Source organism: Salvelinus alpinus, chromosome 19 (genome assembly GCF_045679555.1).
Source record: "Salvelinus alpinus chromosome 19, SLU_Salpinus.1, whole genome shotgun sequence".
Classification (NCBI taxonomy): domain Eukaryota; kingdom Metazoa; phylum Chordata; class Actinopteri; order Salmoniformes; family Salmonidae; genus Salvelinus; species Salvelinus alpinus.
The window spans coordinates 2,137,387-2,150,489 of record NC_092104.1 but is presented as its reverse complement, the minus strand read 5'-3'; the positions used below and the strand labels follow the sequence as shown (position 1 = coordinate 2,150,489).

Genomic DNA, 13,103 nt, shown 5'->3' with positions numbered 1-13,103 from the left:
TGACTGTGTTGTCAGGCATTAAGTAGCCATAGTGTGACTGTGTTGTCAGGCATTAAGTAGCCATAATGGGACTGTGTTGTCAGACATTAAGTAGCCATAGTGTGACTGTGTTGTCAGGTATTAAGTAGGCATAGTGTGACTATGTTGTCAGGCACTAAATAGCCATAGTGTGACTGTGTTGTCAGGTATTAAGTAGCCATAGTGTGACTGTGTTGTCAGGTATTAAGTAGCCATAGTGTGACTATGTTGTCAGGCATTAAGTAGCCATAGTGTGACTGTGTTGTCAGGTATTTAGTAGCCATAGTGTGACTGTGTTGTCAGGTATTAAGTAGCCATAGTGTGACTGTGTTGTCAGGCATTAAGTAGCCATTGTGTGACTGTGTTGTCAGGTATTAAGTAGCCATAGTGTGACTGTGTTGTCAGGCATTAAGTAGCCATAGTGTGACTGTGTTGTCAGGTATTAGGTAGCCATAGTGTGACTGTGTTGTCAGGTATTTAGTAGCCATAGTGTGACTGTGTTGTCAGGCATTAAGTAGCCATAGTGTGACTGTGTTGTCAGGTATTAAGTAGCCATAGTGTGACTGTGTTGTCAGGTATTAAGTAGCCATAGTGTGACTGTATTGTCCGGTATTAAGTAGCCATAGTGTGACTGTGTTGTCAGGCATTAAGTAGCCATAGTGTGACTGTGTTGTCAGGTATTAGGTAGCCATAGTGTGACTGTGTTGTCAGGTATTTAGTAGCCATAGTGTGACTGTGTTGTCAGGCATTAAGTAGCCATAGTGTGACTGTGTTGTCAGGTATTAAGTAGCCATAGTGTGACTGTGTTGTCAGGTATTAAGTAGCCATAGTGTGACTGTGTTGTCAGGCATTAAGTAGCCATAGTGTGACTGTGTTGTCAGGCATTAAGTAGCCATAGTGTGACTGTGTTGTCAGGTATTAAGTAGGCATAGTGTGACTATGTTGTCAGGCATTAAATAGCCATAGTGTGACTGTGTTGTCAGGCATTAAGTAGCCATAGTGTGACTGTGTTGTCAGGTATTAAGTAGCCATAGTGTGACTGTGTTGTCAGGCATTAAGTAGCCATAGTGTGACTGTGTTGTCAGGTATTAAGTAGCCATAGTGTGACTGTGTTGTCAGGCATTAAGTAGTCATAGTGTGACTGTGTTGTCAGGTATTAAGTAGCCATAGTGTGACTGTGTTGTCAGGTATTAAGTAGCCATAGTGTGACTGTGTTGTCAGGTTTTAAGTAGCCATAATGTGACTGTGTTGTCAGGTTTTAAGTAGCCATAGTGTGCTTGTGTTGTCAGGCATTAAGTAGCCATAGTGTGCTTGTGTTGTCAGGCATTAAGTAGCCATAGTGTGCTTGTGTTGTCAGGCATTAAGTAGCCATAGTGTCCCTAGGAGGGGTGCGTCACTTGAGTGGGTTGAGTTACTGACGTGATCTTCCTGTCTGGGTTGGCGCCCCCTCTTGGTTTGTGCTGTGGTGGAAATCTTTGTGGGCTATACTCGGCCTTGTCTCAGGATTGTAAGTTGGTGGTTGAAGATATCCCTCTAGTGGTGCGGGGGCTGTGCTTTGGCAAAGTGGGTGGGGTTATATCCTTCCTGTTTGGCCCTGTCCGGGGGTATCATCGGATGGGGCCACAGTGTCTCCTGACCCCTCCTGTCTCAGCCTCCAGTATTTATGCTGCAGTAGTTTGTGTCGGGGGGCTAGGGCCAGTTGGTTATATCTGGAGTACTTCTCTTGTCTTATCCAGTGTCCTGTGTGAATTTAAGTATGCTCTCTCTAATTCTCTCCTTCTCTCTTTCTTTCTCTCTCTCGGAGGAACTGACCATACGTCAGGACTACCGGGCATGATGACTCCTTGCTGTCCCCAGTCCACCTGGCCTTGCTGCTGTCCCAGTTTCAACTGTTCTGCCTGCGGTTATGGAACCCCTACCTGTCCCAGACCTGCTGTTTTCAACTCTTAATTATCGGCTATGAAAAGCCAACTGACATTTATTCCTGATTATTATTTGACGATGCTTGTCATTTATGAACATTTTGAACATCTTGGCCATGTTCTGTTATAATCTCCACCCGGCACAGCCAGAAGAGGACTGGCCACCCCTCATAGCCTGGTTCCTCTCTAGGTTTCTTCCTAGGTTTTGGCCTTTCTAGGGAGTTTTTCCTAGCCACCGTGCTTCTACACCTGCATTGCTTGCTGTTTGGGGTTTTAGGCTGGGTTTCTGTACAGCACTTCGAGATATTAGCTGATGTACGAAGGGCTATATAAAATAAACTTGATTGATTGATTGATAGTGTGACTGTGTTGTCAGGCATTAAGTAGCCATAGTGTGCTTGTGTTGTCAGGCATTAAGTAGCCATAGTGTGCTTGTGTTGTCAGGTATTAAGTAGCCATAGTGTGACTGTATCCCAGCTTCCTCTCTGGCGCACTGCCTTGTCCTGACTGAACACATTTTAAAGGACAAAACAGATGATCATCTCTTCAGTGGACAGGAAGGAAAAGAAGACACACAACCTGACCATCCTATATCTATCCTGCATCTATCCTATATCTATCCTATATCTAACCTATAGCTATCCTATATCTATCCTATATTTATCCTATAGCTATACTATATTTATCCTATATTTATCCTATATCTATCCTATATTTATTCTATATCTATCCTATATTTATCCTATATCTATCCTATATCTATCCTATAGCTATTCTATATCTATCCTATATGTATCCTATATCTATCCTATATCTATCCTATAGCTATCCTATATTTATCCTATATCTATCCTATAGCTATCCTATATCTATCCTATATCTATCCTATATTTATCCTAAATGTATCCTATAGCTATCCTATATTTATCCTATATCTATCCTATATTTATTCTATATCTATCCTATATATATCCTATATATATCCTATATTTATCCTATATCTATGCTATATTCATCCTATATTTATCCTAAATGTATCCTATAGCTATCCTATAGCTATCCTATAGCTATCCTATATCTATCATGTATCTATCCTGTATCTATCCTATAGCTATCCTATATCTATCATGTATCTATCCTGTATCTATCCTATAGCTATCCTATAGCTATCCTGTATCTATCCTGTATCTATCCTGTATCTATCCTGTAGCTATCCTATATCTATACTATATATATATATCCTGTATCTATCCTATAGCTCTCCCATAGCTGTCCTACATCTATCCTATAGCTATATCTGTCCTATATCTAATCTATATCTATCCTACAGCTATCCTATATATATTTATGCTATATCTATGCTATATCTATCCTATATCTATCCTAAATCTGTCCTATATCTATCCTATATCTATCCTATATCTATCATATATCTATCCTATATCTATCATATTGCTATAGCTATCCTATATCTATCCTACAGCTATTCTACAGCTATCCTATATCTATCTTATATCTATCCTATATCTATGCTATATCTATGTTATATCTATGCTACAGCTATCCTATATCTATCATATAGCTGTCCTATAGCTATCCTATATCTATCTAATAGCTATGCTATATCTATGCTATATCTATGCTATATCTATCCTCGTTTTATCCTATATTTGTCCTATATCTATCCTATAGCTATCCTATAACTATTCTATATCTATCCTATATTTATCCTGTAGCTATGCTATATCTATGCTATAGCTATCTTATATTTAATAGCTATCTTATATATATGCTATATCTATGCTATATCTAACCTATATCTATCCTATAGCTATCTTATATATATGCTATATCTATGCTATATCTATGCTATATCTATCCTATAGCTATATTATATCTATCCTATATTTATCCTATATCTATCCTATAGGTAATAACTAAACAGTCATTAAAAAGTCACATCCCAAAAGCAGTAGCTCCAGTTTCCTTGTGTTTTCTATACGTAGAACATGACACCAATGCCAAACTCCATTTACAATAGTTAATCCATTATTGGATTGATGACTGAGTGTTACCTCACACCTCTCTATCTGCCAAAGAGGGTGTTGTCTTTCAAAGAGATGGGAGGGAAGGAAAGGAGAGGAGAGGAGAGTGAAACATAGCTGGTCAGCTTTTGTTAGTTAGCCCAATGCTCCCTGTCACTCACTGCCTCAGGGGGTGGGCACTACGGGAGGCATCTAAGAGCCAATTGGTTGGTTGGTTGGAGGTTAAGGTGGAGGGGAAGCGGGGTTAAGTGGGTGAGGGGTATCGCAAGGCGAGTAAGGGGGCAAGGCAAGTAGGGGCGGGGTTACTGACCTCCTGAATCAGAGACGAGGAGCCGCCACCGATACCGACACTTGAATTTCCCAGCTTCCTCTCTGGCGCACTGCCTTGTCCTGACTGAACACATTTTAAAGGACAAAACAGATGATAATCTCTTCAGTGGACAGGAATGAAAAGAAGACAAGCAACCTGAGCACACAATGACCACATACTGACCACAACCTGACCACAACCTGACAACAACCTGACCACAATCTGACCACAACCTGACCACAACCTGACCACATAATGACAAACACTGACCACAACCTGACCACAACCTGACAACAACCTGACCACAACCTGACAACAACCTGACCACAACCTGACCATATAATGACAAACACTGACCACAACCTGACCACAACCTGACAACAACCTGACCACAACCTGACAACAACCTGACAACAACCTGACCACAACCTGACCACAACCTGACCACATACTGAACACATACTGACAAACACTGACCACAACCTGACCACATAATGACAAACACTGACCACAACCTGGCAACAACCTGACCACATACTGACAAACACTGGCCACAACCTGACAAACACTGACCACAACCTGACCACATACTGACCACATACTGACCACGACTTGACCACATACTGACAAACACTGACAACAACCTGACCACAACCTGACCACAACCTGACCACATACAGACCACATACTGACAAACACTGACCACAACCTGACCACAACCTGACCACAACCTGACCACATTCTGACAAACACTGACAACAACCTGACCACAACCTGAACAACACTGAAACCGTGGACTAGATAAACACACAACATCCCTCTTTAAAAATGAAAGGGTAGGGGACATTTAAATGGCATATAACAAACTAAATATAGTCTAGTCTAGGCAAGGTCAAATCATTTAAACATACACATGAACAAAAACAAAATCATAATTTTACTATGATGACATTGTCTTTTCAACAAAGTCTATCATTCTAAAGACAATAAAATATGTAATTTGCAATACACACCACACACATCCCAAGAGAGGGGGATTGAGATGCTAAATATATGTAAAGAGAGTAGTATAGGGCTCGTTCATGCAAAACCATGCAAAGTGGATGATATTAGTTGTCCCAGTATGAAGAAGGGACTGGGGGTTGATAACAGACAGATGAGAGGAAAAGAGAGACCATCAGGAAGGAGGAGTGATAACAGATGACAGGAAGAGAGAGACCATCAGGAAGGAGGAGTGATAACAGATGACAGGAAGAGAGAGACCATCAGGAAGGAGGAGTGATAACAGATGACAGGAAGGGAGAGACCATCAGGAAGGAGGAGTGATAACAGATGACAGGAAGGGAGAGACCATCAGGAAGGAGGAGTGATAACAGATGACAGGAAGAGAGAGACCATCAGGAAGGAGGAGTGATAACAGATGACAGGAAGGGAGAGACCATCAGGAAGGAGGAGTGATAACAGATGACAGGAAGGGAGAGACCATCAGGAAGGAGGAGTGATAACAGATGACAGGAAGAGAGAGACCATCAGGAAGGAGGAGTGATAACAGATGACAGGAAGGGAGAGACCATCAGGAAGGAGGAGTGATAACAGATGACAGGAAGGGAGAGACCATCAGGAAGGAGGAGTGATAACAGATGACAGGAAGAGAGAGACCATCAGGAAGGAGGAGTGATAAAAGATGACAGGAAGGGAGAGACCATCAGGAAGGAGGAGTGATAACAGATGACAGGAAGAGAGAGACCATCAGGAAGGAGGAGTGATAACAGATGACAGGAAGAGAGAGACCATCAGGAAGGAGGAGTGATAACAGATGACAGGAAGAGAGAGACCATCAGGAAGGAGGAGTGATAACAGATGACAGGAAGGGAGAGACCATCAGGAAGGAGGAGTGATAACAGATGACAGGAAGAGAGAGACCATCAGGAAGGAGGAGTGATAACAGATGACAGGAAGAGAGAGACCATCAGGAAGGAGGAGTGATAACAGATGACAGGAAGGGAGAGACCATCAGGAAGGAGGAGTGATAACAGATGACAGGAAGAGAGAGACCATCAGGAAGGAGGAGTGATAACAGATGACAGGAAGAGAGAGACCATCAGGAAGGAGGAGTGATAACAGATGACAGGAAGAGAGAGACCATCAGGAAGGAGGAGTGATAACAGATGACAGGAAGGGAGAGACCATCAGGAAGGAGGAGTGATAACAGATGACAGGAAGAGAGAGACCATCAGGAAGGAGGAGTGATAACAGATGACAGGAAGGGAGAGACCATCAGGAAGGAGGAGTGATAACAGATGACAGGAAGGGAGAGACCATCAGGAAGGAGGAGTGATAACAGATGACAGGAAGAGAGAGACCATCAGGAAGGAGGAGTGATAACAGATGACAGGAAGGGAGAGACCATCAGGAAGGAGGAGTGATAACAGATGACAGGAAGAGAGAGACCATCAGGAAGGAGGAGTGATAACAGATGACAGGAAGAGAGAAACCATCAGGAAGGAGGAGTGATAACAGATGACAGGAAGGGAGAGACCATCAGGAAGGAGGAGTGATAACAGATGACAGGAAGAGAGAGACCATCAGGAAGGAGGGGTGATAACAGATGACAGGAAGGGAGAGACCATCAGGAAGGAGGAGTGATAACAGATGACAGGAAGGGAGAGACCATCAGGAAGGAGGAGTGATAACAGATGACAGGAAGAGAGAGACCATCAGGAAGGAGGAGTGATAACAGATGACAGGAAGGGAGAGACCATCAGGAAGGAGGAGTGATAACAGATGACAGGAAGAGAGAAACCATCAGGAAGGAGGAGTGATAACAGATGACAGGAAGGGAGAGACCATCAGGAAGGAGGAGTGATAACAGATGACAGGAAGGGAGAGACCATCAGGAAGGAGGATTGATAACAGATGACAGGAAGAGAGAGACCATCAGGAAGGAGGAGTGATAACAGATGACAGGAAGAGAGAGAGCATCAGGAAGGAGGAGTGATAACAGATGACAGGAAGAGAGAGACCATCAGGAAGGAGGAGTGATAACAGATGACAGGAAGGGAGAGACCATCAGGAAGGAGGAGTGATAACAGATGACAGGAAGAGAGAAACCATCAGGAAGGAGGAGTGATAACAGATGACAGGAAGGGAGAGACCATCAGGAAGGAGGAGTGATAACAGATGACAGGAAGAGAGAGACCATCAGGAAGGAGGAGTGATAACAGATGACAGGAAGGGAGAGACCATCAGGAAGGAGGAGTGATAACAGATGACAGGAAGGGAGAGACCATCAGGAAGGAGGAGTGATAACAGATGACAGGAAGAGAGAGACCATCAGGAAGGAGGAGTGATAACAGATGACAGGAAGGGAGAGACCATCAGGAAGGAGGAATGATAACAGATGACAGGAAGAGAGAGACCATCAGGAAGGAGGAGTGATAACAGATGACAGGAAGAGAGAGACCATCAGGAAGGAGGAGTGATAACAGATGACAGGAAGAGAGAGACCATCAGGAAGGAGGAGTGATAACAGATGACAGGAAGAGAGAGACCATCAGGAAGGAGGAGTGATAACAGATGACAGGAAGAGAGAGACCATCAGGAAGGAGGAGTGATAACAGATGACAGGAAGGGAGAGACCATCAGGAAGGAGGAGTGATAACAGATGACAGGAAGAGAGAGACCATCAGGAAGGAGGAGTGATAACAGATGACAGGAAGAGAGAGACCATCAGGAAGGAGGAGTGATAACAGATGACAGGAAGAGAGAGACCATCAGGAAGGAGGAGTGATAACAGATGACAGGAAGGGAGAGACCATCAGGAAGGAGGAGTGATAACAGATGACAGGAAGAGAGAAACCATCAGGAAGGAGGAGTGATAACAGATGACAGGAAGGGAGAGACCATCAGGAAGGAGGAGTGATAACAGATGACAGGAAGAGAGAGACCATCAGGAAGGAGGAGTGATAACAGATGACAGGAAGGGAGAGACCATCAGGAAGGAGGAGTGATAACAGATGACAGGAAGGGAGAGACCATCAGGAAGGAGGAGTGATAACAGATGACAGGAAGAGAGAGACCATCAGGAAGGAGGAGTGATAACAGATGACAGGAAGAGAGAGACCATCAGGAAGGAGGAGTGATAACAGATGACAGGAAGGGAGAGACCATCAGGAAGGAGGAGTGATAACAGATGACAGGAAGAGAGAAACCATCAGGAAGGAGGAGTGATAACAGATGACAGGAAGGGAGAGACCATCAGGAAGGAGGAGTGATAACAGATGACAGGAAGGGAGAGACCATCAGGAAGGAGGAGTGATAACAGATGACAGGAAGAGAGAGACCATCAGGAAGGAGGAGTGATAACAGATGACAGGAAGAGAGAGTCCATCAGGAAGGAGGAGTGATAACAGATGACAGGAAGAGAGAGACCATCAGGAAGGAGGAGTGATAACAGATGACAGGAAGAGAGAAACCATCAGGAAGGAGGAGTGATAACAGATGACAGGAAGAGAGAGACCATCAGGAAGGAGGAGTGATAACAGATGACAGGAAGAGAGAGTCCATCAGGAAGGAGGAGTGATAACAGATGACAGGAAGAGAGAGACCATCAGGAAGGAGGAGTGATAACAGATGACAGGAAGAGAGAGACCATCAGGAAGGAGGAGTGATAACAGATGACAGGAAGAGAGAGACCATCAGGAAGGAGGAGTGATAACAGATGACAGGAAGAGAGAGACCATCAGGAAGGAGGAGTGATAACAGATGACAGGAAGAGAGAAACCATCAGGAAGGAGGAGTGATAACAGATGACAGGAAGAGAGAGACCATCAGGAAGGAGGAGTGATAACAGATGACAGGAAGAGAGAGACCATCAGGAAGGAGGAGTGATAACAGATGACAGGAAGAGAGAGACCATCAGGAAGGAGGAGTGATAACAGATGACAGGAAGAGAGAGACCATCAGGAAGGAGGAGTGATAACAGATGACAGGAAGGGAGAGACCATCAGGAAGGAGGAGTGATAACAGATGACAGGAAGAGAGAGACCATCAGGAAGGAGGAGTGATAACAGATGACAGGAAGAGAGAGACCATCAGGAAGGAGGAGTGATAACAGATGACAGGAAGGGAGAGACCATCAGGAAGGAGGAGTGATAACAGATGACAGGAAGAGAGAGACCATCAGGAAGGAGGAGTGATAACAGATGACAGGAAGAGAGAGACCATCAGGAAGGAGGAGTGATAACAGATGACAGGAAGAGAGAGACCATCAGGAAGGAGGAGTGATAACAGATGACAGGAAGGGAGAGACCATCAGGAAGGAGGAGTGATAACAGATGACAGGAAGAGAGAGACCATCAGGAAGGAGGAGTGATAACAGATGACAGGAAGAGAGAGACCATCAGGAAGGAGGAGTGATAACAGATGACAGGAAGAGAGAGACCATCAGGAAGGAGGAGTGATAACAGATGACAGGAAGAGAGAGACCATCAGGAAGGAGGAGTGATAACAGATGACAGGAAGGGAGAGACCATCAGGAAGGAGGAGTGATAACAGATGACAGGAAGAGAGAAACCATCAGGAAGGAGGAGTGATAACAGATGACAGGAAGAGAGAGGCCATCAGGAAGGAGGAGTGATAACAGATGACAGGAAGGGAGAGACCATCAGGAAGGAGGAGTGATAACAGATGACAGGAAGAGAGAGACCATCAGGAAGGAGGAGTGATAACAGATGACAGGAAGAGAGAGACCATCAGGAAGGAGGAGTGATAACAGATGACAGGAAGAGAGAGACCATCAGGAAGGAGGAGTGATAACAGATGACAGGAAGAGAGAGACCATCAGGAAGGAGGAGTGATAACAGATGATAGGAAGAGAGAGACCATCAGGAAGGAGGAGTGATAACAGATGACAGGAAGGGAGAGACCATCAGGAAGGAGGAGTGATAACAGATGACAGGAAGAGAGAAACCATCAGGAAGGAGGAGTGATAACAGATGACAGGAAGAGAGAGACCATCAGGAAGGAGGAGTGATAACAGATGACAGGAAGAGAGAGACCATCAGGAAGGAGGAGTGATAACAGATGACAGGAAGAGAGAGACCATCAGGAAGGAGGAGTGATAACAGATGACAGGAAGAGAGAGACCATCAGGAAGGAGGAGTGATAACAGATGACAGGAAGGGAGAGACCATCAGGAAGGAGGAGTGATAACAGATGACAGGAAGGGAGAGACCATCAGGAAGGAGGAGTGATAACAGATGACAGGAAGAGAGAAACCATCAGGAAGGAGGAGTGATAACAGATGATAGGAAGAGAGAGACCATCAGGAAGGAGGAGTGATAACAGATGATAGGAAGAGAGAGACCATCCTAAGCTCATTATTTGCATCGGGATGCAAACACATTGTTTTTCTGTTCAAGTTGTTCTTTCCCTAACTAGCTCTGTTGTTCGCTCCCTCTCCCTCTCCCTCCCCCTCTCCCTCTCCCTCTCCCTCTCCCTCTCTTTCTTTCTCTCTCTTTCTCCCTCTCCCCTTATCTGTATAAATCTTTCTCCCTCTCTCTCACTTTCCACCACTCTCTCCCAGGCTATATATGTACTGTTGTTTCTTCCTTCCTTTTTTGTCTCTCTCTCTTGTTGGCTCTCTCTCTCTCCTTATCCATCCATCCAACAATCCCTCCTCCACCCGACACCAGTGTTGCTAGCCAGTTAGAGGGCTTAATACTAACGTTACACCCGACAGACAGACAGACAGACAGACAGACAGACAGACAGACAGACAGACAGACAGGCAGGCAGACAGACAGACAGACAGACAGACAGACAGACAGACAGACAGACAGACAGACAGACAGACAGACAGACAGACAGACAGACAGACAGACAGACAGACAGACAGACAGACAGACAGACAGACAGACAGACAGACAGACAGACAGACAATTGAATCACATATAACACAGGAGCATCAATAAAACACAAGATAATAAAATAAGATAATATTATTAAGATAACATTATTACGAAAATAAGACAATATTGTCAAAGAGATAATATATATATATATACACATAGTAAATGTAGCACACAGGTTTAAGCACAACAAACGAAGTGCACACACACTCAATCTACACACAAAGGAAAAACAGGTTCCATAAAATTTTTGCACATTTATTTTTTTAAATAACAGAAATATCACATTTACATAAGTATTCATACCCTTTACTCAGTACTTTGGCAGTGATTACAGCCTCAAGTCTTCTTGGGTATGACGCTACAAGCTTGGCACACCTGCATTTGTGGAGTTTCTCCCATTCTTCTCTGCAGATCCTCTCAAGCTCTGTCAGGTTGGATGGGGAGCGTTGCTGCACAGCGATTTTCAAGTCTTTCCAGGAATGTTCGATTGGGGTCAAGTCCGGGCTCTTGCTTTGCCACTTAAAGACATTCAAAGATTTGTACCGAAGCCACTCCTGCGTTGTCTTGGCTTTGTGCTTAGGGTCGTTGTCCTATTGGAAGGTGAACCTTCACCCCAATCTGAGTTCCTGAGTGCTCTGGAGCAGGTTTTCATTAAGGATCTCTCTGTACTTTGCTCTGTTTGTCTTTGCCTCGATCCCGACTAGAAACTCAGTCCCTGCTGCATTAAAAACATCCCCACAGCATGATGCTGCCACCACCATGCTTCACCGTAGGCATGGTGCCAGGTTCCCGCCAGACGTGATGCTTGGCATTCAGGCCAAAGAGTTCAATCTTGGTTTCATCAGACCAGAGAGTCTTGTTTCTCATGGTCAGAGACCTTTGGGTGCCTTTTGGCAAACTCCAAGCGGGCTGTCATGTGCCTTTTACTGAGGAGTGGCTTCCATCTGGCCACTCTACCATAAAGACCTGATTGGTGGAGTGCTGCAGAGATGGTTGTCCTTCTGGAAGGTTCTCCCATCTCCACAGAGGAACTCTAGAGCTGTCAGAGTGACCATCTGGTTCTTGGTCAGCTCCTTGACCAAGGCCCTTCTCCCCGATTGCTCAGTTTGGCCAGACGGCCAGCTCTAGGAAGAGTCTTGGTGGTTCCAAACTTCTTCCATTTAAGAATGATGGAGGCCACTGTGTTCTTGGGGACCTTCAATGCTGCAGAAATGTGTTGGTACCCTTCCCCAGATCTGTGCCTCGACACAATCCTGTCTTGGAGCTCTACGGACAATTCCTTTGACCCCGTGGCTTGGTATTTGCTCTGACGTGCACTGTCAACTGTGGGACCTTATATAGACAGGTGTGTGCCTTTCCAAATCATGTCCAATCAATTGAATTTACCACAGGTGGACTCCAAGTTGTAGAAACATCTTAAGGATGATCAATGGAAACAGGATGCACCTGAGCTCAATTCCGATTCTCACAGCAAAGGGTCTGAATACTTACTGTATGTAAATAAGGTATTTCTGTTTTTATTTTAAATAAAATAGCAAAAATGTCTAAAAACATGTTTTCACTTTGTCACTTTGTGTGTAGATTGAGGATGGAATTTTTAAATCCATTTTAGAATAAGGCTGTAATGTAACAAAATGTTGGAAAACGTCAATTCTTTCAGAATGCACGGTATATAATCGTCTACATCATTTCCTATCCCCCATATATATTTGTATATATTATTTTAAATATATTTATATACAGTACCAGTCAAAAGTTTGGACACACCTACTCATTCCTGGGTTTTTCTTTATTTTTCATAATACAACCTGTCTCCCTCAGTCAATATGGTGCTGTGTTGCCAACCTGTCCCCCTCAGTCAATATGGTGCTGTGTTGCCAACCTGTCCCCCTCA

The 13,103-nt window shown here is 44.2% G+C and overlaps 1 protein-coding gene across 2 annotated transcripts in view; it reads right to left on the bottom strand.

The window, feature by feature from the left end:
• LOC139544883 (AT-rich interactive domain-containing protein 3A-like) overlaps nt 1–13,103 on the bottom strand; it is a 288,432-nt gene that overhangs the window by 240,475 nt on the left and 34,854 nt on the right. Inside the window, exon 3 of one of the 2 annotated variants that reach the window (XM_071352046.1) lies at nt 4,296–4,379. The exons of the other annotated variant lie outside the window; for it this stretch is intronic. Within the exon in view, the coding sequence (XP_071208147.1) occupies nt 4,296–4,379 (84 nt within the window). The remainder of the gene's footprint in view (nt 1–4,295; nt 4,380–13,103) is intronic. 2 annotated transcript variants of the gene reach the window in all.